We start from the raw sequence: 27806 nt of genomic DNA on the forward strand, positions 1-27806 counted from the left end.
CTGCTGGGCGCAAGATGACTAGGTCAAGCCACAGCCACGGTGTCTAAGAAGCCTGAGGCCTGGAGCCCATCTCAGGTGCTCCACAAGTCACCATTTCTAAGAACTTCCAGCCAACTTCCTTGGAAGCAGGGACAGGGAGGGACATGGGAGCGTCCCGTGGTTCTCCAGGGTGTCCAGGGCATCACCTGCTCTGCCTGGGCCTAGGCCATTCCCCTTGCTAACGTGCACGCCACTGCTGCCTCCTGAGCCGGTGACAGTGAGCCGGGGCAGGCCGGCACCGTGGAACCCTGGCAGCTATGAAGGAGCCTCAGCAGCGGGGAAGTCAGGTGGTCTGGGGTGGGAGGAGGGGGTCACCCATGGGATGGAGATGAGGAGCAGGGGGATCTGGGGAGGGAAGGCAGGGAGACACAGAGGCTGGGACATGTGTTGAGTCTGAAGCCCCCTGGGACCCTCTACAGTGGGACTGGGAGCAAAGGAGAGGACTCCTACCCTGGGGTTCACCCCCAACTCTCTGGGGCAGCAGGGGAACATGGCTTCAGGTGCATCGGCCTGAAGGCCCAGGAAGGGTGTCCCTGAGTCTGCTGTCGTCTGCTGAGCACCAGCCCCCAGCCCAGCTGTGCTGCTATTGAAGGCGCTACAGAAGAGGGTCCCAGCAGGTCCAGGCTGCTCTGTGCCCCAGCCAACAGTCCTCCCTCTCCTGCTTCCCCTGTGTCCCCCCACTGGCCTGAACCCTGGGCAGCCTCCAGGCCCTGCGGCCTCATTGCAGGGTGGAGGGTTGGGCTTGCCCAGGTGGCTGTTGAAGGGTCAGTGTGCTGAGGGTGGGTCCGGGGCCAGCCCCTCCCCTGGCTCAGCCTATACCACCCGCCGCCCCCAGACCCCACTATACCTTGCCTCTCAGGAGAGTGGGCAGCCACCTAGGGGATGCCAGGTGGCGGCCAGAGGAGCCTTGGGCGGAGAGGGCAAGGAAACTAGGAACGGAAAGCAGTGCTGGGGTCTGAGAGGGACACAAACGGTGGGGAGGAGAGCACAGGAGGCAGAGGGGACGGCTCTGGTTCTGACCTGGAAGCCTGTGCTGGAGATAAAGGGCCTGGAGTTTCCGGGTGTCAGGGTTCTGCCCAGAAGCCAGGGAGCTCCAGTGTTCTCTGGAAAGTTGGGGCAGCGGGCAGGAGGGGGTAGCCAAGGTATGTCCTGTGGTCCCAGGGAGGAGGCAGACAACATAGCTGTTGGCCAGGGTTTTCTTCCTTGGACATCACAGGGACAGGGCCTGGCCCTGCCTGCTCTTCTTGGAGCCTGGAGTGCCGGCACCTGCCTCCCTCCCTCCTTCCCACCAGCCCCCATCTGCCTCAGCCCGTGTCTTCCTTTGATTAACTGGAAAACAGAAACTTCCCGCACAGGCTGTGCCTCCATGCTGAATTGTTTGTGATTTTTCTTTAAGTAACTGCCTGCCACCTTGTAAGCTTCAAGGCCTTTCAAAACCTGGCTCTGACCTGATACACTATTTCAACTTAAAAACAAAAACAAAAAATGGTAGAACAATCGAAGGAGGCCCTGAGCCACCAGCATGCGGTGGGACATGTACACACGTGTTGTCCTGCTCCAATGCCTGGATTTTACGGAAACAGAATGAGATGCAGCTAAACCTGCCACCTTTCTCCTGTTTTGTGATTCTGCTTTTCATTTGTACCTCCTTGCGTGGGATGTGGACTTGCTCTCTGCGTGAAGATTTTACACTGCACCATCTGTTGGAAAGCATCGGTTTGCATTTCCTTGATGATGGATGAAGTTCAGGGCTTTTTCATACATTAATTTATTGGCCACTTAGAGTTCCATGTCGGTGAATTACGTGTGAGCGTGATCTTTGCCCTCTTTTCCTATTAAACTGTCTTTTTTTATTGCTTATGGGAGCATCTTGCATGCTCTATGGCCTCGTCTCACGGTGCCGTGCCTGTGCACGCAGTTTGGAGCACGCATGCCTCGCCGTCGTCCCCTTTGCCTCTGCAGCGTAGGGTTTTGTCTCTGGGAAGGCTTGTTCCAGCCCATGGCCATGCGTCTTCTCCTCTGCTGTCGTCTCCATGTGGTGAGGCGTTGCTTTTCACATTTCGGTCCCTATTCCATAGGAGAGTGATGAAGATATGTTTTGTGTTGACACCAGGACGTAGGGACCCTGTTTATCTTTCCCACGTGAACAGCCACAGCCCTGCACTGTATAGTTAAGGCTTCCTTGCCTACTCTTCTTGTCTCTAGAGGTTCAATGTCATCCAGATGGAAGCAGACAGTGGGTGGTCTTTTGTTGCCTTGAGGCTGTGAACCTGTAGAGGAGGGGCCTGTGGGCTTATGTCATCTCCACGGGGAGGTCTTTGTTCCAACTCCCACCTCAGCGGGTCCAAGAGCTGAGCTCCCTCTTGGTCCTTACATCCCAGCCCCTGCCTGCTGCAGCAGTCCCCACTGACCCTCCCCATGTCGGGGGTCTGGTCTTCTGATGGGGACTGTTACCACTTCAGCTCCACTTGGTGCTTTTTTCCCCTAACTTTATTGAGGTATCATTGACAAATAAAAATTGTATATATTCACGGTGTACACATAATGATTTGATATCCATACACATCATGAAATGATGACCATGATCAAATTAATGAACACATCCATCACCTCATACTTCCCATTTGTGGGTGTGTGCGCATGTGTGTGTGACGAGGTGGGTGTGTGCACGTGTGTGTGATATGAGGTGGGTATGTGTGCGTGTGTGTGTGAGATGAGGTGGGTGTGTGCACATGTGTGTGTGAGATGAGGTGGGTGTGTGCACATGTGTGTGTGAGATGAGGTGGGTGTATGTGCATGTGTGTGACATGAGGTGGGTATGTGTGCATGTGTGTGAGATGAGGTGGGTGTGTGCACATGCGTGAGATGAGGTGGGTGTATGTACATGTGTATGTGACATGACGTGGATGTGTGTGCATGTGTGAAATGAGGTGGGGTGTGTGTGCATGTGTGTGTGACATGAGGTGGGTGTGTGCGCGTGTGTGACATGAGGTGGATGTGTGTGCATGTGTGTGTGACAGGTGGATGTGTGCGCATGTGTGTGAGATGAGGTGGGTGTGAGTGTATGTGCATGTGACAGGTGGATGTGTGCACGTGTGTGAGAGGTGGGTGTGTGCATGTGTGACATGGGTGTGTGCACATGTGTGAGATGAGGTGACTGTGTGTGACAGGTGGATGTGTGCACGTGTGTGAGATGAGGTGGGTGTGGGTGTGTGTGCATGTGACATGAGGTGGATGTGTGCATATGTGTGTGTGAGATGAGGTGGGTGTGAGTGTATGTGCATGTGACAGGTGGATGTGTGCACGTGTGTGAGAGGTGGGTGTGTGCATGTGTGACATGGGTGTGTGCACATGTGTGAGATGAGGTGACTGTGTGTGTGTGACAGGTGGATGTGTGCACGTGTGTGAGATGAGGTGGGTGTGGGTGTGTGTGCATGTGACATGAGGTGGATGTGTGCATATGTGTGTGTGAGATGAGGTGGGTGTGTGTGCATGTGTGTGTGACATGGGGGTATGTGCGCATGTGTGTGTGAGATGAGGGTATGTGCGCATGTGTGTGTGAGATGAGGACACTTACAATCTACTCTTAGCAAATTTCAAGTAAACAACACAGTACTATTAACTACAGTCACCATGCTGTACACAAGACCCCATAATTTACTCATCCTGTCTAACTGAAAGTTTGCGCCCTTTGACTAACTCCAAGCCCCACGCCACCCCCAGCTATTGACAACCAGCTTTCTACTCTCTGCTTTTATGAATTTGAGTTTTCAAGATTCCACATACAAGTGAGATCATACAGTGTTTGTCCTTCTGTGTCTGGCTCATTTCACTGAGCATAATGTCCTCCAGGTTCATCCATGTTGTTGCAAAAGGCAGGGTTTCCTTCCTTTGTATAGCTGAATAGTATTACATTGCATATATGCATCAATTTTCTCCATCCATCCATCCATCCATCCATCCATCCATCCATCCATCCTTCCATCCACTGACACTTAAGTTGTTTCCATTTCTTGGCTATTAGGAATGATGCTGCAATGAAGATGGTAGTGCAGGTATCTCTTTGACATAGCGATTTCATTTCCTTTGGATATACACCCACTAGTGGGATTGCTGGTTCATGTGGTAACTCTATTTTTAATTTTTGAGAAACCTCCATACTGTTTTCTATAATGGCTGTACCGATCATTCTCATCAGTTGTGCACAAGGGTTCCCTTTTCTCCACATTCTTGTCAACACTTGTTATCTCTTGCCTTTTTGATAATGGCCATCCTAACAGGTGCGAGGCGATGTCTCATTGTGGTTTTTCATTTCCCTGATGATTAGATGAGCACCTTTTCATATACATGTTGGCCATTTTCTTTGAAAAAATTTCTATTCAGATCTTTTACCCATTTAAAAAATCAGGCTATTTGGTTTTTTGCTGTTAAGTTGTATGAATTTCTTAAGTATTTTGGACATAAATCTAATTCAGATATGTGGTTTACAAAGATTTTCACCAGTTCTGTAGATTGACTTTCATTTTATTGATTGTTTCCTTTGCTGTGCAGAGCTTTTTAGTTTGGTGTAGACTCACTTTTTATTTTTGCTTTTGTTGCCTGTGCTTTTGGTGTCATATCCAAAAAGTCATTGTCAAGACCAATGTCAAGGGGGCATTTTCCTTATGTCTTCTTCTAGAAATTTTATGGTTTCAGGTCTTAAATTTACACTTTTAATCCATTTATTTTTTGTATATGGTGTAAGATAAGGGTCTGATTTCACTCTTCTGCATGTAGATATCCAACTTTCCAGGCGCCATTTGTCAAAGGGGCTCCTTTTGCTATTGTATATTCCTGGTCCCTTTGTCAAAGATTAGTTGGCTGCATATGTGTGAGTTTATTTCTGGACTCTTATCTGTTTTTATGACTGTATCATACTGTTTTGATTACTACAGCTTTGTAATATACTTGAAAACAGGATGTGTGATATATCCAGATTTGTTCTTCTTTTGCAAGTTTGCTTTAGCTGATTATTTTGTGATTCCATACAAATTTTAAGATTGTTTTTGCTATTTCTGTAAAAAAGATGCCATTGGAATTTTGATAGACATTGCATTGAGTTTGTAGACTGCTTTGGGTAGTATGGACATTTTAACAGTATTCTTCCAATCCATGAACATAAAATATCTTCCATTTGTTTGTACCTTAATTTATCTCATCAAGATTTTATAGTTTGCAGTATATGTTCTATATTTTATAGTATTTATAGTATTTATTTATAGTATTCAGTATATATTCTAAAAGTTCCACCAAAAAACCTGTTAGAATAATGAATTCATTAAAGTTGCAAGATACAATATCAGCATACAAAAATCAGTTGTTTTTATGCACTAACAATGAACTATCTGAAAAAGAAATTAAGAAAACAATGCCATTTACAATAGCATAAAAATAATAAAATACTTAGCAATAAATTTAAGCAAGGATCCTTTACCTCCCTTAAATTTATTGCTAAGTATTTTATTTAAGTATTTAAGCAAGGTTCTTTTACCTCACTTAAATTTATTGCTAAGTATTTTATTTAATTTAAGCAAGGATCTTTTACCTCACTTAAATTTATTGCTAAGTATTTTGTTATATTTATGCTATTGTAAATGGGGTAATTTTCTTAATTTCCTTTTCAGATAGTTAATTGTTAGTGCATAAAAACACAACTAACTTTTGTGTGTCGATATTGTATCTTGCAACTTTAATGAATTCATTTATTACTTCTAACAGGTTTTTTGGTGGAACTTTTAGAATTTTGTATATATAAGAGATCATGTCCGCTCTTCAAAAGAAGACATACGTATCCAGCCAACAAGCATATGAAAAAAGCTTAATATCACTGATCATTAGAGAAATGCAAATCAAAACCACAATATGATACCATCTCACACTAGTCAGAATGGCTATGATTAAAAGTAAAACAATAATAGATGCAGGTGAAATTGCAGAGAAAAGGGAATGCATATGCACTGTTGGTGTGAATGTAAATTAGTTCAACCTTGTGGAAAGCAGTGTGGTGATTCCTCAAAGAGCTAAAAACAGAGCTGCCCCTTGACCCAGCAATCTCATCACTGTGTATGTACCCAAAGGAATATAAATTGTTCTACCATAAAGACATATATGCACACATATGTTCACTGTAGTTGTATTCACAATAGCAAGGATATGGAATCAACATAAATGCCCATCAGTGGTAGACTGGATCAAGAAAATATGGTACATATACACCATGAAGTACTAAGCAGCTATAAAAAAGAAATAGATCATGTCCTTTGCAGGAATGTGGATGCAGCTAGAGGCTATTATTCTTAGCAAACTAACACAGGAACAGAAAACTAAATACCACATGTTCTCACTTAAGTGGGAGATAAATGATTAAAACATTTGGATACAAAAACGGGGAAACAACAGACACTGAGTCCTACTTGAGGGTAGAGGGTAAGAGGTTGGAGAGATTAGAAAAAATAACTATTAGGTACTAGGTTTAGTATTTGGGTGATGGAACAATCCATACAACAAACCCCTGTGACACGAGTTTATCTATATAGGAAACCTGCACATGTAACCCTAAACCTAAAATAAAAGATTTTAAAAAAGAGATCATGTTGTCTGGGCGTGCTGGCTCATGCCTGTAGTTCCAGCACTTTGTTAGGCCAAGGTAGGTGGATCACAAGGTCAGGAGATCTAGACCACCCTGGCTAACACAGTGAAACCCCATCTCTACTGAAAAAAAAAAAAAAAAATTAGCCGGGCATGGTGGTGGGTGCCTGTAGTCTCAGCCAGCTACTCGGGAGGCTGAGGCAGGAGAATGGTGTGAACCCGGGAAGCGGAGGTTGCAGTGAGCCGAGATCACGCCACTGCACTTCAGCCTGGGCAACAGAGCGAGACTCTGTCTCAAAAAAGGAAAAAAAAAAAAAATAAGTGGTGAGAGTGGGCACCTTTGTCTTGTTCATGATCTTAGAGGAAATGCTTTCAGCTTTTCACTATTGAGTATAATGTTAACTGTAGGCTTGTTATATATGTCCTCTATTACATTGAGGTATATTCCTTCTGTATCTAATTTGTTGAGAGTTTACCAAAGCAGGATGTTGAATTTTATCAAATACTTTTTCTGTATCTATTGAGATGACCATATGATTGTTATCCTTTATTCTGTTAACATGGTGTGTCACATTTATAGGTGTTCATATGTTGAACCTTGCATCAACATATATCCACATCCATATGGAATCTGTCCGTGTCTACCCCAACTTAGAAAAGTTTTCTGCCTTTGTTTCTTAAAATAAACTTTCTGCTCTTTGTTTCTGTCTTCTTTTGAGACTTCTATAATTCACATATTTTCTTGTTTGCCTCCATATGTCCCTTATGCATTTTTCACTCTTTATTCTTTACTCCTTTTTAATTCTTTTTTTTTTCTTGGTTAATTGTTGAGTTTTAAATAATTTGTCTTCAAGTTTACCGATTCTTTCTTCTGTATGATTGAGTCTGTTGAAGCTCTTTATTGAATTTTTCAATTTTGTCATTGTGTTTTTCAGCTCTAGGACTTCTATTTGGTTTTTTACGGTTTAAACTTTACATTTTATGCATTTGTTTTTCTTATTTTTTTGGTTGTCTGAGTTATCTCACATGTTATCGAGTTTCTTTAAGAAGATGGTTTTGAATTGTCAGGCAATGTATAGATCTTCATTTCCTTGGGATCACTTACTGGAGCTTTACTAGTTTCTTTTGATGGTATCTTTTTTTTTTTTTTTTTTTTTTTTTTTTTGAGACAGAGTTTTGCTCTTGTTGCCCAGGCTGGAGTACAGTGGCAGAATCTCAGCTCAGTGCAACCTCCATCTCCCGGGTTCAAGCGATTCTCCCACCTCAGCCTCCCGAGTAGCTGGGATTACAAGCATGCACCACCATGCTCAGTTAATTTTTGTATTTTTAGTAGAGACAAGGTTTCACCATGTTGGCCAGGCTGGTCTCGAACTCCTGACCTCAAGTAACCTACCTGCCTCAGCCTCACAAAGTGCTGAGATGACAGGTGTGAGCCACCATGCCCAGCTGTGGCATCATGTTGGCCTGATTATTATTCATAGAGCCTTGCATTGGTGTCTCAATTTGAAGGAGCAAACACCTCTTTCAGCCTTTACAGACTGATTTTGACAGATAAAGATCTGTTGGGTCTCTGAAGGGATTGCCTCCAGGATTAGTTTAGTCACATGGCTGCTGCTGAGTATACAGTGGGGTTTGTGGTTGGTGGGCCTATTCAGGATTGGAGCAGGCATTGAGCATGTCCGGTCCCTGGGCAGACTGGACTGCCTTTAAGACCTTGAGGAATAGGGCTAGCTCTGGGACAAGGGTGCACTCAGTCACTGGGTGAGTTCCTGACAGACAGGACTGACCCCAGACCGTGGTTAAAAGGGGATGAAACCAAGTCACAAGGCTGCTTTAAGGTTCACAGCTGAGACTGAGGTCTGTAGGCCTGCCTCTGGGGGCACAGATGGGCATGCCTCCTGTCAGGTTCTTGGGATGGGCAGGACTGCCTTCAGACCATGGCTGAGTGGGGCTGGAGCTGGGTCACAGGTCAACCTGTGTAGTTGTAGATTGGTAGGCCTGCCTCCCTGCGTGCAGATGGGCTTGTCTCTCGGTGGTCCTTGGGTGGGCAGGACTCTTCCAGGACTGTGACTGGGGAAGGATGGAGTAAACTCAGAACCATTTCAACAACTTTTGTGGGATTTTGTGGCCTAACTCAGACAAGTGTCTCCCAGCAAGTCCTTGGGAAGGCAGGACTGCTTTCAGACTCCGCTAAGGGGTTGGAGCTGACTTACAGGGCTATTTCAGAATCTGCAGTGGAACCAAGGTTGGTGGGCCTGCCTTCAGGGGGGTGCGGCCATTTCTGGATATGCAAAGGACCCCATTTGGTGAGCCTGCCGCCTGGGTGCAAACCTGCACTCTTAGAACAGCCCTTCTCAGTTGGGCTCCATCAGGGTTTCACAGCCTCCTACCAGAGTCCTGAGGTTCCCACGAAGGCACTTTGTGTGGACGGCTGCCAAATTCTTGTTGCAATAGGTGGTTAAAAGCAGGGGGTCCCCTATGCTGCCAGCTTGCTGACGTTACTTCCACTTGGTACTTTTTCCAATCTCCTTATTTTTTCTTTTTAAAAATGGAATTGTTCTATCCTTGTGGTTTCTATTTCTCCCCCTTTTCTCTTTGGTAACACAAAACACTTACTTTATAGACCATTTCAGTCTTCTCTATCTAAAGTTCGCAGGGTGCTGGCTCTGGTGCCGGGTTTTTTTTTTGTTTTTTGTTTTTTTTGCATTTTGAAATTTTAAAGAATCTGGTAATCCCAGCTGCACTCGGGAGGCTGAGGCAGGAGAATGGCGTGAACCCGGGAGGCGGAACTTGCAGTGAGCCGAGATCACGCCACTGCACTCCAGCCTGGGCGACAGAGTGAGACTCCGTCTCAAAGAAAAAAAAAAGAAGAAAAGAATTTGAGCTCATGTCACTGAGGCCTTGTGATTTCTCTGAGGGAATCTCACTTCCTCACTGTGGACAAACCCTCCAGGTACTTTTGTATTTACTCATTATCTTTTGTCACCAGCCACTGGTTCTTCAAGAAGGAGGATTTTTTTTTTTTTTTTTTTCTGCCCAGATCCCTAGGTGGCAAAAGCTTTCCTGGCCCATCTCTGGCAATAGGGAGAACTCTGTCGTTTCTTTGAGGTTTGCAGGTCACCTGGGGTTCCAGTTCCAGCTCCTGGCCCTCATCCAGGTCTCTGGACACCCATCACTCCCAAGCCTCAATCCTGAGAGGGTATTTCGGTGCCTGATACACCACTCTCCCTGCTTCCCATTCATTGAAGCCTCTCACTTTCTTTTTCTTTTCAGCACATGAGGTTTTTAGCTCTTCTGTGACCTCAGATAGGTATTAACTTTGCGAAACTGACTTTTTTCCAGAATTTCGACATGTCTCTGAGGAAAGAGGGTTATTTTAGCTGAGTCTACTATGTTGCTGTCATCTTTTCAAAGTCAACATTTCCCAGTGTTTGCTCCTGTTTCTTGTAATTCCCACATCAGGACAGTTGGTCTGATTTCCCAGGCCGATGCTGCATATTTTGACGTTTCCTATAAGTTTTTTACTGGCTCTTTTTTTGTGCTTTCTCAGATTGAGTATAAACATGGATTTGTGCTAGAAACCATGAAGGTTCCTGTTCATATTTCCAGGCCATATGAAAGAAGGAGGGAAATGTTTAGACTCACTGGTTTCGCTTTATGGGGTGGCCTCATCGGGGAGGGGCTCCTGTGCACACGAGGACAGCTTGCTGGGCAGTGACAGCCTCCAGCTCATCCTCAGCCGTGGCATCTGTGAAGCCTGTAAGGTTTACTGCCCCTCACCCACTCTCAGGAAAGCTGTGGTGGCCTTATTGTTGGGGTCTCTCAGCCCCACCTTCCCTAGACTCTACCCCCTTCTTTGATGGCTGTGACACATGCTGTGCCACCAGCCTTCAGTGTCCATTGGAGAGATGGATGCCCAGTTATGGTCCTTCAGTGATTTCAGTAGTGCGTAGGGCAGGAGGAAGGTGGACTGAGACGTGGGAGTTAGTTTTCTGTCCCAAACTCAAGGGAGCACTGCGATTATAAATGGTGTTTCTCGATGGAGGGCCTTGTCCCCAGATAAAGAATACCTAGGGTCACCTGGACAGCAGTGTGTGCACCCACGGGTGTGTCTGTCTCTGTGTGCGTGCATGTGTGTGTACTGTGGATGTATGTAATGTGTGCATGTGTGTATGGACACGTGTGCATGTCTACATGTGTGCACGTGCACAGAAGTGTGCACATGTGCATGTGTGTATGGGCATGTGTGCGTGAGTGCAGGTGTGTGTGCATGTGTATGGATGTGTGCTTGTGTGTGCATGCACAGGGCATTGTATGTGTCCATACCTATGTGTGCATACATGTGTAAGAGTGTGCACATGTGCATTTGTGTACACACGTGTAAGAGTGTGCACATGTGCATGTGTGTCTGCACGTGTGATGGGTGTATGTGTAGAGCAGACACCCGTGCTGGCCTGCCGGGGTGCCTGCAGATGGTGTGGGATGCTGAGGCCACCCACCGCAGCTGGGCTGGGCTGCTCAAGGGAGGCTGCCTGAGGGGCTGCTCTCTGCTCATCAGTGTGGGTGGGTCAGCTTCTGGAATTTCTGTGAGGAACGGAGAGGGACTGAAAGCCAGTCCTGGCTGGAAGGGGTCTCTCCCTGAGCAACCTCTTGGGGTAGCACTGGGGTGGGCAGAACTTGGGAGCTCCCTGGTGGTCCGAGGTGTGCCTGGGCAGGCAGGGCTGAGACTGGCCAGGTGCCCCTTCCCACCCACTCCTGGCCTGGTGTCAGTTCTGCATAGAGTGCACATCGCACCTGTGTCCTCCTTTCCCTGACAGGAAAGATGTATTTGCCTCGGTTCAAAAAGGGCTTGTGGAAGTTTTGAAGCAGCTGGGCAAAGTGGTGCCTGGAAGCCTGAGATCCTGCCGGCCGGACCAAACACGTCGTCACAACTACAGCCACTGATGAGCGTCTGGCTGCTCACCTGTCCCCTAGGGGTCCCACTGAGCCCCTAGGCTGCATCCCCTGGCCCACCAGGGAGAGGACTCCACCCCGCCCTGATTTCCTGGAGGAGGAACTGGGCCTCTGGGCCTTGTGAAGGGGCAAGTGAGGATCGTGGCTACCAGGGACCTGGCGGCTGCAGATGCTTTGGGGGAAGTGCGTGTGCAGCCCTTGGTCCTGCCTAGAGCTGTGACCTGCTGAGCAGTGGACTTCAGCAGGGCTGGGTGAAGCTGTGTCTCCCTCCTGGGGTGCCCACCCACCCCTCTGTGCTCTCCCGCTCACAAGGGGCCTGGAGGTCCCAGTTGCCAGGGGGCCTGCAGTATTCCTGGGTCCCAGATGATGGAAGCGCAATGTTAAAAATGTTCACCAGACCAACCTGTGCTGGCTGCAATTCTCAATAAAGCAGCTGAGGGACATACCCAGGAGTGGACGCTTCTGCCAGTGCCGCTGTGCCACTTCCCAGCCTCTGGCCATGACCCCACAGGAACAGGAGCGGGGCTACAGGGAGCCCCTAGGGTTACACAGGACCCTCCACCTCAGGAGAAAGGTGGCTGGGGACAAACTGGACCACAAGGGCATCCTTGGTTCCTTCTCTCTGGCCCCTTGGGCATCTCTGAGGCCACCTGGCAGGAACCAGAACCTTCCGGGGTAGAGGATCTCTGTGCTGTGTGTGCCCAGAGCAGGGCCAAGAGGCAGGAAGAGGTAGATAGAAGGTGGGGCCTGCTGGAGGCCATCTGGGTCTCCATGCCCTGGCCTCTTCCTTCTCCCCTGCACCAAGGAGAGGGGCAGACAGACCTGTCTGCCCAGGGCGAGATGCAGTGCAGATGGCAGGGGCTGCACGCTCACCCTGAACACGGAAGTGTGGCCCATGCCCAAGCCCCAGACGGACACACGTACACACACCCTCTCTCTCTTCCCCCACCCCGCCATGAGGCCTCACCCTGCTGTAGGTCTCCAGCCTTTTATTCATACAAGGACTCAAAAGAACGCGTCACCCGCTGACACTGAGTGGTGGGGGGACGTTGTGGAGGAAGGACACAGCAGGCTTGGCCACTGCCCTGACCAGTGACCACTCAGGGCTGCCCCTTCCAGAGATGAGCATAGGGTGGGGTCCGAGCGCCACCCCCGGGCCATCCGTGTGCAGCAGGAGTGCTGCTGTCCTGGCACCTCGCATCACTGTGCCAGGGTCCCCAGCCCACCCTGGTAATGGCAGGGTTATTATGGGGTGGACATGCCTGTGGTGGGGTGCTCCTGAACCCAAAACGTCTAAAGTCAGGTTCCAGAGAACAGAAGCCATGGGGACCTGACCAGCAACCAGGGCGCTCTGTCCACTGTGCGGAACGGCGATGAAAAGCAAAGCAGCACTAAGCAGCCTCCTCAGGGTCAGTTGGTTCAGGACAGCTGCCCCCAGACCCTCCAAGTCCTCCCCTTGCAGGACCCCTTCCCAACATGATACCACCCCTCCCCAGGGCCGCCTGGCAGCTGGGGTACAGGGGGAAAGGAGGGCCCGTCCAGGACTGGGGCAGGGTCCTGATGGCCTCAGTGAGTGACAGGAGGTCGCCAGGGTCCAAGGTGGGCCCTGCGTCTCTCCAAAGCTATCTGGAAGGAGCAAACAGCTCTCCGTGAACAAGGACAGTAAGTGTCAGTAAATGGATGCACGTTTGGAAAAGCCCTTAACTACCCAGGTCCCCATCCCCTGCAGCTGGCTGGGTCGGGAAGGGACCTAGGCGTTCCCGTCTGCGGTGCTGGGTCTTACCAGCCACCAGCACCCCTGTGTGACAGCCAAGGGTCACTCTGAGCCCTGGCCTGTGTCACCCTGAACAGGGAAGCCCTGGTTCCTGATCTGGGTGAGGATGGGAGCAAGCAGGTCCCGGCTGCTCCTCAGCCTTCACGGTCTTCACGTAGCCCTGGACCCCAGCAAGGCCTGCCCTGTGAGCCCCGTGTGCGAGGGGGCAGCCCACATCAGCAGAGCCCACGCTGCCTCCCTGGGCCTCGGGCCCAGCTCCACCTCCTCCAGCAGAAGCGCAGGTGGGTCAGTGGCCCGTCATCCGCGCATGGAGGCTCCTCACCGCAGGTCTGTGGGAGGACAGAGTCCTCAGACTCCTCAGCACTGGTGCTTTCTCAGGCCCCATCCTGCAGATGCTGGGGCCCCTCAACGGCGCAGGGAGGTGGGGCCGGGCTCTGCAGCCTGCGCTGAGGGGAGGGTATCATGCATCATTTCAGAGGCTCCGCTAGACCCTGGAGGGTGGGCACCCAGAAAGCCCTTGTGGGGCTTCTCTGGGGGCTGAGGAGTGGGCCAGGGCTGGCTGGTGGGCTCTGCTGGGAGTCCCAGCGGAAGGAGGCGGGGAGGAAGGCACAGGCTCGCTGCGGGCTCCAGCGGGTTGCTTTGAGGCCTCCTCTGCAGGCCTCAAGGGGCTGCTTCTGCAGCGGTGCAGGGAGCTGGGGGAGGGCTGGGCAGCCGGAGGTGCCCCTGAGGTCCCTGAAATACATGGCTTGTGGGGACACTGGCTCCCAGCTGACCTGAGGACCTCATACAAAATTAAAAGGCAGAGAGGCAGGCAAGGCCAGGCCTGGGGCCAGGGCCTCTGCACCTGCCCCTGCTCAGAGCTGCTGGCCCTCCCTGTCCCACCCCAGGCCTCTCCAGGCTGAGGTGAATTAAATATCGTCTGTTTTGTATTTTTGGCAAAGTCAGTCCTTGGCCTCTGTCCCTGGGGCCTTGGGGCAGTTACCGCCACCGGGGCCCAGCTACTGTAAGGGCCAGGGAGAGGAGGAAGGGCAGGAGGAAGGTGGGGGGCTGGGGGCAGCTGGCAGCCGAGGTCTTCTGCCCTTCCTGCTCCGACAGGCCTGGGAGGGCATGGGTCAAGGGCGTCCGGGAGCCGGAGCTCTTCCTGCTGGCCCCCCGGCCACAGCGATCATCCGGACAGCCATCACCGCTGCCCGAGCCACTGCCGTCGTCACCTGGGAAGGAGAGAAGGCTCCGGCAGGCTGGTCCCCACAGGAGACCCCAGGGCAGCATCACCCTGTGAGGACCCCACATGCCAGGTGACCCCGACATCCTTTCGGTGTGGAATCCCAGGACCAGCAGCACCCGATCCCCGCTGACCCTGAAGCTGGGAGACTCTCACTCCCTGGGGCTGCCTCCCTTGGTCCCTGGAGCAAAAGCTGATAGACATCCTGGCCAGGCCTCCAGGGGCCGCAGAGGTGCAGGGCTCGGTAACCGTGCCTGGGCAGCACAGTGTCCTGAGTCACTGTGGTGATGCTGGAGCAGAGGGCCCCTCGGGTGGGGGAACCTGGAGGGCAGTCACAGCCCTGCGGCACCCCCGCCATCCCTGGCCCCTTGCCCGCCCGGTCAGGCCCTGCTCTCACTGGCGTCCTGGAAGTCCACGTCATTGCCGTTGTAGGCGCTGCGCAGCCGGTTGGTCATGATCTTCAACTGCATGATCTGCTGCCGGATGGTCATGTCCGGCTTGGTGATGTCCACCTCCACCTCGGGGTTGTTGATCTGGTTGGCCAAGCCGTCACCCATGACCTCAGGGAGGTACCTGGAGGAAAGGCAGGCAGAACCCAGGTCACTGCTCCAGCCCCTGCAAAGGGCCATCACCTGAGCAGGACACCCTCTCGCCCTCCAAGCCTGAGACCCTGGGCCTGAGATGCCCAGCAGGCCTCCAGGGACCGAGCAGAGCCCATGCAGGCCACAGAGAAGTGGGGCTCGAGCCCTCCAGCCAGGGACGTGGCCCTGTGCATACAGCACCCGGCCCAGGCACAGCCCAATGGAGACGGCATGGGAGGGAGGGCTGTGCCAGCCAGGCAGGCACCTACCGGCCTCTGGCCATCCCGTTCCAGCAGCGGTCATCACTGGCAGTGCTCAGGGCCATCTTCTCGCTGCACAGTGTCCCTGGGAGGCTGATCCAGAAGTCCTGGACGTCACGGAGCTGGGCCTTGGCTTCGGAGACCTGCCGGGCAGCAGTCAGGCCACTGGGTTGCCAGAGCCCGCCCGCCCCCGCCTGTCTGCCTCCCTCATGCCTGGTCCGGTGGACCGGAGAGGGGCCACTCACCAGCTTCTCCAGGGTGCCTGAGGGTGGCCTCTCCCGTGGGGCCAGCTTGCCCCGGCGCCGCTTCTCCTCAGGCCCAGAACCCTGGGGGTTGACCTTGGGGTTCCCGCAGCCCTGGATGACCTGGGGAGACACCACAGGGTCCTTGGGGGGCAGCGGGGTCCCTCAAGCCCAATGGAGCCACATCCAGGACCCCCACCCCACTGTGCTCGTCATGTCCTCCCGCCCGCACCTTGGCCGTGAGCGTGTCCCTGTTGTCCTGGAGGGCGTTGATGGCCTCCGCCAGCCACGTGTGCACGCTGCCGATGACACTCTCCACACCCGACGTGCCCCAGAACTTGTCGGTGATGAGCACCATGGAGTCTAGCACAGGCGTTAACACACGCGCACACAGGCGTCACCACGTGTGCATGTTAATGCAGTCTTAACAGCACAGGTCGGCGTGGGAGATCCCGCGCACGCACTCGGGTTGGCCCATGTGATGTGTGCAGGCCACGTGCACTCAGCTGCACTCAGCCTGGCCCACGCCCACATGTGCACATGCGCCACGGGCACAGGTGGACACGCACACACGGAGGCCATTCTGCATGCTCGCTGGCCTGCCGTGTCTCATGTATGTCCACGCTGGCTTATGCAGGTGTTGACATGTACATATGCTGACTCACCTCGGTCCAGCTTGTGTGCACATGAGCCCATGTGAGCTGGTGTGTATGCATGCTGGCTCACCTCATGCCCCCCCACGTACACCTTAGTTCATGTGTGTGTTGCATGCATGGTGGGCACATGTACAAGTAAAGCTTATGCATTTTGTCAGCTCCCATCACATTAGCACACACGTGTTGGCTCCATGTCAGCACATGGTAGCACGTGTGTTGGCACAGATGCATGCTGTCCCACCTCATGTAAGCATGTGTACACGTTAGTGGATCTAGATAAGCATGTACATATTAGCACACACGTGTTGGCATGGATGCGGGTCAGCCCAGCTCATGTCATCACATGCACACAGGAGCACACACCATACTGGTGGGCACCGGCCCGCTGTGTGTCAGCAAGTGTGCACACCAGCTTGCATGTGTTAGCCTGTCATGTGACAGTGCATATATGTGTTAGCTTAAGCAAGTGCTGGCCCTCCATGAGTCACATGTGTTGGCATGTATGCACAGTGAGTCACATGTGTTGGCATGTATGCACACTGAGGTGCTCACTGGGAAGCACAAGAAACTATGACCTCACAGGGCTCCCTCCCTGGCAAGCTGCCCCAAGTCACACACCCTGGTCAGGGCATTCCTGATCAGGTCCCTGGGTCCAAGCCCTGAGCTAGGGACCACCCGCCCCCCCAGGACCCCCGCCACACACTCCCCAAGACAGTTCCAGGCCGCTCTGGCAGGTGGGGGCTCACCCAGGAGGTTCCTCCACTCGGCATCCAGGTCGGCCTGGTTGGCGAGGCAGCCCTTGAGCACATTTCGGCAATAGTCAGGGCAGGGCCTGGCGCCAGGGACTCCCAGACAGTGAGCACAGTAGACCAGCTTCATGACAGCCCTCGAGCACTCTGGGCCCAGGGGGACCTGGGGAGCAAGGCAGCCTGAGCCAGACCCCAAGGCCCTGGGTGTGCCCAGCCCCAGCCAGCCTTTAATGGATCCCCAGGGTGGGGGGCTCTGGAGGGAAGTCAGGGGAGGCCTGTGCTCTGCCCCAACTTGCAGTGGCCCTTGCCTGACTCTCGGGCCTGCCAGCCCTGACGGCCCTCATTCTAATGATCTCAAGGGTCATGGGGAGGCACGAATATCCTCACCCACATGCTGCTGAGGATACCAAGGCGCCCCAGCCTACCTGGGTCTGACACGTGTCCCCCAATGGACCAAGGCATCCCCCTGGCCTGCGAGGCTCCGGAGCCCCACCCTGCCCGGCCCCCACGCATGTTGTTCTGTCTCCTGTGCATCTTCACTCCACAGCCTGGCTCAGCATCCAGCCCAGCCCCTGGCCCTTCCCATGCTGGCCCATGATGGGTCTGGGAGGGGTGGGCCAGCCCAGAGCCACCTGCCCAGAGCAGGGCTCACATCTGTGGGTGCACCGTTAGCAGGCCGTGGGTAGCAGCCAATGCAGGAAGGACTGAGGCTGTGGGGCAGAGGTCAGAGGCTGGCCAGGAGGTTCAGGGACATAGGGTTAAGTAGAGGGAAGAGAAAGTCCCTTGGGCAGAGCGTGGGGGTCTGGAGGGCCTTCTGAGAGCCCTGGGTGGCTGTGCGCACCTGAGCCACCTTCCGGACCACGTCACTGGCCACGCCCAGGCCTTGTACGAAGGAGCGAGCAGCCACGAAGGCGCGGGTGGCCCGCAGGCGCAGCTCTCTTGGGGCCTCCCCGAAGGGCCGCAGCGCCTCAGCCTGCTTGCCCAGGCAGTCCAGGTAGTCATCAGGCAGCAGTAGCTGGGGGTGCAGCTGCTTGAAGAGGCGCTCGAGCAGGCGGGCCCAGAACTCGGCCAGCGTCTCCTCCAGGTGCAGGTTGGCACCGCGGTAGTACAGGCGCAGCTCTGCGTACAGGTCCCGGAAGGCCTTGGTGTTCTGCGTGTACAGCTCTCCGAAGGCGCCCGGAAAGGTGCCCTGCAGCGTCCGCTCTGAGTCGTTCAGCAGGTGCTGGAAGTGGTCTGCGCACAGGGAGGGGGCGTGGTCGGGTCAATGTTTCCCCCTTGACAGCTGGACTAGAGCAGGAGACTCAGCTCGGGAGACCCACGGCTCTGAGGATACGCTCTGAGGTCCTCGGAGTCGGACGCCACACTGCAGCGGCTGTGGGCCCTGTGAGCATCCACGGGGCTCCCCGAGACCTCACCCCCTGGCCTGGGGAGCAGAGACCCAAGTGGCAGGGGTCCTCTCTTGGATCTCAGGACCTCTGACTGGGGCTCCAGTGGCTGTTTCTGAGCTGAGCCCAGGGCAGGAACAGATACTCTGTGACTGAGAACACCCAGGGAGGGGCTGCTGGTGGAGATGGGGCCTCACTGGGGTAAGAGGGGCCGGACCGGTCTGTGCTCCCTTGCCAGCCACTTCTTCTCTCCACTGGTCCCCATTTGTGCTCCCTGTGGCCCCAGCCACCTGCCCTGTGAATCTCCAGGGCCTCTGCCCTTCCTGCCACCCTGTCTCTGCTGCTCTCCTGGGCGTCCCGTCTTTTCTCAGCTTCCAGAAGCCTCAGCTGTGAGCACCCCAGGCCTGAGGGCTCTGGGGAGCCTCCCACAGCCCAGAACCCCAGATGTTTTCCCCGCTGGGTGGGGGACGGGGAGGCACAGGCTCACCCTCAGACCTCCCCATGTGCTGCAGGAGCTTTGGGGAAAAGCCCCGTACCCCGTGCCTAGATGGGACCCTGGACTTCCCCATCCCCTTTGGAAGTGAGACTTCCGGGTCTGTAACTGCTCAGAGCATCCCTAGGGCCGTGGCCGGTCTTGCCCACAGGTACCAGGGGCTCGATGGCCCACCACGGGGTGCTCCAGGGACGCAGGGCAGAGGCTCTCCTCTGAAGCAGGGTGGCTGTCAGGCCTAGAGATCTCTGGACCAGCCCCCACGCTGACCCCTGGCAAGGCCTGGGACTACAAGGCTGGCATGGCTACAGAGAGCTCCCAGGCTGCTGTGGGGAGGGTAGACGGGCCACGCAGCTGTCCAGTGTCCACCTCAGGTCCTGGCACCTGGAACGCCCTGGCCTCTCCCAGAAGGGGGCAGCTTGCAGTTCATGCATTAGCCCAGACACACCTAGAGGGCCATGGGCCCTACCTCCTGCCAGGCCGCATTCAGTTGCCCTTGAAGGCTGGTGAGGGGGCGGGCATGGGGCTCCCAATCCCTGAACACAGCAACCAGAGGCCCAGTCAGGCTCCTCTCCTACCGCCTCCCACTGGCTCCCACCAGCACTGCAGGCAAAGACGGAGGGGCCCTTGGCTGCCCTGGAGGCTGGGAGGGGCCAGCAGCTGCTGTGGGCAGGGGTGGGAGGGGAGGACATGGGAGGTGGGGGTTGGACAAGACTCCCTGGGGTACGGGCACAGGTGGGCCTTGGTCACACAGGGGGTCATTTTCAACACAAATGTCCCCAAAGGGTGTCTGTGTTTTCATGTCAAAGATAGGAGAGTCGAACAGGAAGGCTGGAGGCTTCCAGAGGGCAGCAGATGGAGGGCGGCGGCAGGGCGCTGACACGGGAGGGGCCCCCGAGCAGGGCAGCGACACCGACCCCCTTAGAGCCAGGAGGAGGCAGGTGGGCAGGACGTCCCCAGGCCAGGAAGATGGTGTGATGGGCAACGGTCTTAGCAGGAGAGAGGAAGGGGCAGGGCTGGGTGGCACGCTGGGGTGGGAGCCAGGGCTCAGCGACACTGGGGAGAAACTGAGGCCCAGGACAGAGTGGAGGAGGTGAGCAGGGTCCCTACACAAGGGACAGACCCAAGCAGCTCAGGAAGGCTCCTGACTCGGGGTGCAGGGGTGCGTTCCCTAGGGCCAGCTGGGCAGGAGGAAGGAGAATCCCAGAGGGGCCAGGAGCGTCCCACGGCCCCACACCAGGGGAGGGCTGAGCTCTGAGCGTCGATGTCCAAGTCACAGAGAAGGAGCTTCTGACCCACCGTGACCCAGGTATACGCCAATAGCTGAGGTCCCGCAGCCCTGTGGAAATGGCCTTGGGGGCTCCTGGGGACAGACAGACTCTCCCGGGAGCCTGGGAGGCCACAAGCAGGTGTCCAGGAGCTGGAGAAACAGGAATGCTGAGACAAACCCCAGGGCCCCAGCAGCAGCTGCTGTCCCTCACGGCGACATGGAGCTGCGCGGCCTCAGCGCTCCCTCCCTCTCGTTTGCTCAGGCTCACTGTCCTGGCGCCCCAGCTCCGCTGGGACACAGGGGCAGTACCTCAGCCCAGGCCGCCTCCCTCCACCAAGTCCTCATGTTTCTGATCAGAGGTCACTTTATGGGGGTCCTCCTGACCCCACACTGTCCCCCTGGAGGTGCCTGCTGCTCTCCGCCTAGACACAAGGTGAGGCTCAGACTGGGCTGAGGAGTATGTGGCTCTGACACAGTAGCTGGCAAGGCCTCAAGGCCTGCAGGGGTCACTCCCCAGGGCCCCAAACTCCTGCCCCGATACAAAGGGCTGAGTGGCGGCCACCCCTGGGCAGGCCCTGCACTCTGCAGCCCTGTCCCCAGCCCCAGTCTCAGCCCTTGCACTGAGCTCCCTGGCTCCAGGCCACCGGGTCCCCAGGGGTGGCGGCCTGGGGCACATGCGGAGTTGCAGGGAGGATCTGGCCGAGGCCCGTCTCTCTGCAGGTGCTCGGGAGAATCTGCTGGTGACAGGAGCCTCTGCGGGGCTGATGGGACAGGCCCTCTGTCCCCAAACGTGCACTGGGAATGGGCTGTGCACACCCCCAGGTGGGTTTCAAACCCTGCAGATCCCTGCCTGAGGGTAGCCGCCAAATCCCAGCTGGGGCTTCAACCCAGCACCCTAGCCCCAAAGCACTAACTCCCCCACCTCCTCCTGCCAATGCCCCACCCTCTGCATTGACACACCAGGCAAGGCCCAGTGTGCCACCCCCCTCGCCCCGATGCACCAGCACCCTGCGGCCCCCGAGCACCCTGGGAGGCACTCACCATCGAAGCTGCGCAGCTGGGTGGCGAGCATGGCCTGCAGGACGCGGCTGCTGTCCCGGAGCGCGGTCTCCAGCTCGGCACGGCTGCGGTTGGCCAGGTTCTCCTCCATCTCACTGGTGCAGCAGGTGTAGCCTTGGGGGCAGATCCGCAGATGCTCACCTGTGGGGAAAGGCCAGTATGAGGGAGAGGGGCTGGGACAGTGCTGGCAGCCAGGAGGGCACCCTCAGGCTCTCCTGGGCAGAAGGATTGCAGACCCAGGGTGGAGCACAGCTCAGAGGTGGGCCAGCCTGGGGGGTGCCCTGGGTGAAGGCAGAAATGGTGGGGGCGTGGAGGGAGGAAAAGGCCTGGCTCGAGTCCTATAGCTTCCCACACAGGACACAAGAGCAGGGCTTCCTCAACAAGGGAGGGGGCCCCTTGGGCAAGTCCTGCCCCCCAGCCTGCTGTCCCAGCAGCCACAAGCAAAGAACTGGCCCCAGGTTCCCGTGTGCAAGTCGGGAGGAGGCTACCAGGCCCGACAGTCACCCCTTACCTGGGCCCATGGCTGAGGATGGGGAGGGAGGAAGGAATCCAATTCCCCTCTCTTCCCACACCAGCCCTGGGAGGCACCAAACTCCCACTGCAAGGACAGCAGATCCCACCAACAGTGGGCTGGCCAGAGGCAGTGGCCCTGCAGGACCCCATACACAAGTCTGGTGTGGGGACAGGTATGCCCTGGTGCAGGTGGCAGATCCCATGAAGGGGTCATCGGACCATGCCCCTAGCCCTGCAGGGCACACCCTGTGCCTCCTGGTGTCCTTGTGGAGTCCTCTCCTCTGCAGCCTGCCCTGAGCCGCTCTGCTCCAGTGTCCTGGGCAGTGACCGTGGCAGTGCCATCAGAGACAGCCTCACCTCCTTGTGGGGAGTGAGGACAGGCTGTGAGTCAGCCCTCAGCCCTGCTGCGCACACCTCGGTGCCCACCTGGAGTATGTGTGTGGCATCAGGAAAAACTGCATATTTAAAAGGGTGTGCATCGCACTGTGATGAAGGCTGCCGAAATGCCCATTTTATTAACCAGGAAACCGGGGCTTACAGAGATGAAGTCTCTTGTCCCAGCGATACAGTGAGGGAGCAAGTGGCTCTGGCTGCCTGAGCTCAGGACTCCACTGTTCCTTCTGGGCCTCGTACCCTGCCTCTAAGGCCCTTCTGCTGCTGGCCTATGTCAGGCACAGTGGAGAGGTGGAGGCAGGAGCCTGGCTTGGTCAGAGGGGAGGGGTCAAGGGGGGGTTGTCAGCAGGAATGCCAGAAACTTTCCTCAGGTCTGCCCCCTCAGGGGTCAGGGCTGAGGCCTTAGAGCCTGTCTCATCTCATCCTGGGACCCTGGACCAGGGTGGCTGGAATGTGGCAGGTCCTGCATTCTTTTACCTCCCGCCTGGGGGTCAGCGGGAAGTGAAGGCCAGGCCAGGGAGGAGAGGCAGGAGAGGGAGCTGGGACCGAGGGCAGGGTCAGCCTGGGCAGAGGCACCTGGCCCAAGGCTGTCCTGGGGGAGGTGGCAGCACAGCGGGAAGGGGTGCACCCCTGCCTGGAGGTGGGAGCAGGGACCTACAGCCCCAGTGCAGGCAGGGCCTGGAGCAGCCCAGGCAGTGCCCTACCCACTTACTACAAGAGGAGTCACCCCTCAGGCCTGGGGTCCAGAGAACCCTTTCCCACTAGAGGCCATCTGGGTTGAGGACCCAGGGTTAAGTAACTACCCGGAGGTCAAATGCCTGGGTCAGATTGAGTCTGCCAATCTTCCGCACCCTCTAAGCACACACACCCAGGGAGGAGGCTGAGACAAGAGGAGGGAACAGAGAACCCAAACCTGGGCTTGGGTGGCTGCCGCTTGGCCCCTGTAGCCTCTGTGCCTGCTGATGTGACAGCAAGGAGACGGGCTGTCAGAGGGGCCTGGGAGAGCCAGAGAGGGCCGAGGCACAAGGATGGGCCCTCCCCAAACACAGCCCCAGCTTTCTGAGGTCGGGTTCTTGTCCTGGAGCGCTCCCTCCTGGCCCTCTTTTCGTGCCTGAGTTCTGGAATGTACTGACGAAGGGGGCTCTGGCTTGAGCTGGGGCTGGAGGGGGAGGGAGCCCTCAGCAGGGGCTGCAGGTCCAGGGAGCCCCCAGAGCCTGGACTTACGTTCCTATGAGGCAGGCAGAGCGGGAATGGCAAGTGCCCCTGTGCCCCCCGCCCCTCCTTACCCCCAGATGTCTGCTGGAGGGGGAGGTGGGGGTCTAAGAGAGTCTTGGGCCAGGAGGGCTTTGTGGGAGCCAGCTGGGGTGAGGGCAGAGCCTGGCTCTGAGAGTCCTGGGGCCTAGTAGAGAACGGGTACCCCTTCCCCACTCTCAGGCAGGAAGACTGGGACACAGGTACACTCGCCAGGGACCATCCTTCACTCTGTAGCCTTTATTCACTGATGGGATTCCGCCCCAGTCCCGCCCCAGTGGGGACAGGATTTAGAGCAGGAACTGCCCCTCTGGGTCCTTTCCTGGGGCCTGCGCCAGGCTGAGCAGACTCAGGAGGCATCTCTCTGAGGGTGTGGGCTATGATGGGGGCCTGTGCACCCTTCCAGGCTGCCCGGACCAGGAGAGCACAGGTCAGCTGGACACATGATGGGGCTGGGCTGGGCAGTGGGAGAGAAACGTGCCTGGGGGAGGGGGTGGCAGGTGCCAGCATAGCTTCCCGGTGACACCCTGGGCTCAGCTGTGACGGGGCACCCAGGCCAGGCTGGCTGGGCCACAGGCAACGAGTGGGCTGGTCCAAGACTGGGGACTAGGGCTCAAGCACTCCTAGGGAGTAGGGGTGGGTGACATCCCTCGCTGGCTCCTGTGCCCCTCCCTCGCGAGGTCCCTGGTAGACCCACTCTCCAGCCCCCACCACACAGATAGGAGAGGCTGATGAGACATGGAGAGGTGAGGCCCAAAACACCCATAAGACATGGCAGGCTCCTCCTACCTGCAGGTTCTGAGGGGTTCCTTGGCACTGCCAGCCACCCCCTACACCCCCCTCACAGCTGTGCACCAGCCCCCCGCCTCAGCCTCCCCTGTTGCCCCCCTAGCCCTGCCCGGCCACCTCGCCCAGCCAGCCCGGTGACCTGCGCTGTTCCGGCTGCCCCAGCACAGCCCCCGTCCCTCCCTCCCTCCTCGGACAAACACGGGAGTGAAGACACGGAGCCAGAGCTTGGGCGCCGGCCTGGGAGCCCCGGGCAGGCTGGACCGAGGCGGCCCCCTGAGGCCCGCTGCAGGCTGGACGCACGGCAGTCAAAGGCAGGAGGCCTCCCGCTGGCTTCCTTCTGCTGAGCTCCAGCCCAGTGCAGGCCGGGGCCCGCAGGTGTCGGTCCTAGACATGAGATGGCAGAGGCGGGCTCTGCAAAGTCCCCCTGCAGGCCAGCAAAGCAAGCCCCCTCCTGGAAGAATGCCAGGGGCTGGGGTCTTTCTGGATGGCGAGCGATGTGCCCAAGTCCAGTTGTCATCTTAAATCTCCCCACCCCCAGGTGCCTCCCCACCACTTCTCTCAGCTCAACACCTGGGGGATACACAGGCCTCAGGCCAGGAGGGAACCCTCCCCTCCCCATGTCCCTCTCCCTCTCCTTCCTGGACCTTCCTTCTGATACCTCCTTCTTGGCCTTTCCCCCCTCCAACTCAGAGGGAGGCATTTTCCAACCTAGGGGGTGAGTTCCGGCAGCCCCTCCCCTTCCCCCCCACGCAGAAAGGTATCTGGGCCCTTCCAGCCCAGCCCTCCCTCCGGCCCTGGGGCTGCTCGGGTCAAGGTCGCCAGGCCTGCTCCCCGCTGGGCCAGGGACTGGGCCCTCTCTTCCCTGATCACTGGGCTGAAGTTGCTGTAGCTGACCCATCCTTACACAGCACTCCCCTCCCTCAGTCACTGGGACACTTCCCTCCCCAAGTGCTCTGAGGATTTTTTTTTGGGAGGAAGGTGATTATTTGTTTCATGGCAGATTCATCCCCCACCTCAAACCCAAAGCCTCCAATTCCCACGCTCCTGCTCCTCAGGTTAAAGCACAGAGATCTTGCTCCCTGGTCCTTAGGCAGCTGCTGTCTGGTTCCATCTTCCCCCTCCAGATCCTGACGGCTCTGGACCACCCCACTCTGCTGCTCCTCGCTAAGCCCCCACCAGCCTTAGCTTTAGACACGTTTTAGGTCACGCATTCCTGTCCCCTGCTGACATGTCCCCACCTAGCAGTCTCCCCTTGGTCATCAGCACCATCACCCCAAAGCTTTAGGCGAGACTCCCATCTGGACAGTGGCCACCAACCCCGATGATGAACCCAGACCTCATTTGTCCAGACCCAGCCCGGCAGCTGCCCGCGACCAGTGGCTCTGGAGCCCTCCCAAGAAGAACGCAGAGAGATGATGGCGCCACGCCACGCCCATCCCTCCAGAAGCTTCCACGACACACACAGGAGGTGCAGGCTGTAAAGCCGGCTTTATCCGCCTTTACAGCCTTGTCCTAGACACTCAGTGTCAACAGAATCGAATGCCTACCATACTGGAATTTAGTGTGGATAGTCAGCCTGCATTGCCTGCCATGGTGCTGGAGCAGGGCTGTGTGCAGAGCTCCAGGCACCGCAGCCTCCCAACACACCAGGGAAGAGCCTAGGCCTCCTGGCTCCTGACCTCTACTCAGCTCTGCACCCTGCAAGGTGGCCTTCCTGGCTGGCCGATCGCTGGGAAGGCTTTCCCCAAGCCCAAACCCTCTTCTCGAAGCCTGTCCCAGCTCCTGCCCCATCTGCTCTAGGACCCCATCCAGCTCCGGTGGCTGTGGCATCCTCCTGGTATGTCCAGCAACCTCCTGTGGTGAGGGTGCACTGGGCAAATGTCCCAGGAGGTTTCCTGGGGACCACCCACCACCCAGGCTGCAGGGGATCTTTTCCTCACTTTTGCCCCATCCCCTAGGAAGCCTGCACCCCTGGCCAGTCCCTGTTCACCTGGGCTCCTGACATCTGAGCCGGAGGCAGCCTTGGCCCCACCTGCGAGGTGGACCAGCCACGGCATCTCAGCTCCCTGTCAACAGCATCGACAGCCCCCAGCCTCACCCCATCGTGCTTCCCACCCCTCCCCACACCCCTGCCGCCTGCCCGAAGCCCCTGCCACCATTTCACCCAAATGACAGCGTCGCCAAGGAGCCCCTCCGCAGCCGCAGAACCTCCGCCACGCACTGCAACCCGAAACCCAGGGGCGTCGCAGGGACACCTCTGCCCCGGGTGGGAGGGTCCGCGCCCCAGGCCGGCTAAGGCTTCTGCCACCCGCGGCTGCTTGCGAGGGCGACAGGCGAGAGACCGGCCCCGGCGGCGGAACAAAGGCTCGGCGGCACCGGCGGCCGGGTCGCCGTCCTGGGGGTCCCGGGCGCCCCGATGCCAGTCGCCAGTCGCCGCGGCCAGGGAGGAGGACGGCAAACCGCGGAGCCGGAGCGGGCGGCAGGGGTCTGGACACGCGGCAGCGGCGCGGCGCGGCGAGGAGGGGGCGCTGGTGCAGTGGGCGCGGCGGGGAGGGGAGGGGAGGGGGCGGGCGGGGAGCTGGGGGCTGCGGCAGGAGGGCGAGGGGAGGAGGGCGCCGCGATTGGCGGGGAAGGGGCTTGTCGCAGTGGCTGCGGCAGGCACGGGGGCGGGGTGGCGGGGGAGGGGGCTCGAAGGGCTGCGACAGCCCGGGGGAGGGGGATGGGCCTGGCGGAAGAGAAAGGGGGGCCCCGGGGCTGCGGCAGGCGATGCGGAGCGGGGCAGAGGGTGGGGGCGGGGACGCCGGGATGCGGCCCGGGAAGGGTAGGGGTGGGTGAAGCTGGGGCGATGGGCGGGGTGGGATCGGGGACGGGCCACAGACTCCCGACGGGAGGGGCGGAAAGGGGATGGGGCTGCGGCGGCCAAGCGGGGCAGGACGGAGGCGATGGGGACGAGGAGCAGGTGGAGATGGGGGTGGCGCGGCCGGGGATGTGGGTGCGGTGGCGCCACGGGAGAGGGGGCGCGGCGGGCGGAGTCCTCGGGCCTGGCTTCGCGGCGGACGCGGGACCCCCTTCGCGGCGGCGGCGGCGGCTCCAGCGGCTCCGGCGGCTCCGGGCGGCGCGCGCGGCTCTGGGTGCAGGTGCTCCGGCCGGGGAAGGGCGGCGGAGCGGGGCCGGGCGGAAGGGCTCGCAGGAGGCGAAGAGCCAGCGGGAGACACGGGCGGGCTGCCGTCCGCCAGGCGCGCGGGAGACTCCGGCCGCAGCCGCCCCGGGCAGCGCCGCAGCCGCACTGGCGCGCACGGGCGAGGGCGGCGGCTCCCGGCGCGGGGACGAGCGTCCTCCCGCAGCCCCCGCCCCGCCGCGCACAGCGCCGCCCCCGTCTCCCTGGAAACCGCAGGCGGCCGCCCCGGCCCCTCCGGCCAGGTCCCCGCCGCCACAGCCGCCTCCTGCCCGCCGCCCCGCGCCCGCCTCCCTGGCCGCCGCCGAGGCCGGGCCCCTCCCTCCGGCCTGCGGGGGCTGCTCCTCTTCTTCGCGGGCAGCCGGGGCCTCCTGGTTT

General features: G+C 57.1%; 2 protein-coding genes across 8 annotated transcripts in view; one reads left to right on the forward strand and one right to left on the reverse strand.

Annotated features, from left to right (window-relative positions):
- COPS9 (COP9 signalosome subunit 9) overlaps positions 1-27806 on the forward strand; it is a 394021-nt gene that overhangs the window by 55837 nt on the left and 310378 nt on the right. The window contains exon 1 of one of the 7 annotated variants that reach the window (XM_050751524.1): positions 14930-14933. The exons of 4 other annotated variants lie outside the window; for them this stretch is intronic. The gene's annotated coding sequence lies outside the window, so the exon portion shown is untranslated. Of the gene's footprint in view, positions 1-14929; positions 14934-22547; positions 22552-27040; positions 27046-27806 lie in introns of those variants that run through there. 2 more of the 7 variants (XM_050751500.1, XM_050751517.1) reach the window with 2 other exon arrangements.
- The window catches only part of GPC1 (glypican 1), a 32234-nt gene continuing 17021 nt past the window's right edge, over positions 12594-27806 (reverse strand). The window contains exons 2-9 of the mRNA XM_050751543.1: positions 21290-21448; positions 17945-18336; positions 17101-17266; positions 15931-16061; positions 15702-15821; positions 15466-15599; positions 15013-15188; positions 12594-14604 (exon numbers count right to left, since the gene is read on the reverse strand). Coding sequence (XP_050607500.1) covers positions 14372-14604; positions 15013-15188; positions 15466-15599; positions 15702-15821; positions 15931-16061; positions 17101-17266; positions 17945-18336; positions 21290-21448 — 1511 coding nt within the window. The 3' untranslated portion in view covers positions 12594-14371. The remainder of the gene's footprint in view (positions 14605-15012; positions 15189-15465; positions 15600-15701; positions 15822-15930; positions 16062-17100; positions 17267-17944; positions 18337-21289; positions 21449-27806) is intronic.

Source organism: Macaca thibetana, chromosome 12, assembly GCF_024542745.1.
Source record: "Macaca thibetana thibetana isolate TM-01 chromosome 12, ASM2454274v1, whole genome shotgun sequence".
NCBI classification, from domain to species: domain Eukaryota; kingdom Metazoa; phylum Chordata; class Mammalia; order Primates; family Cercopithecidae; genus Macaca; species Macaca thibetana.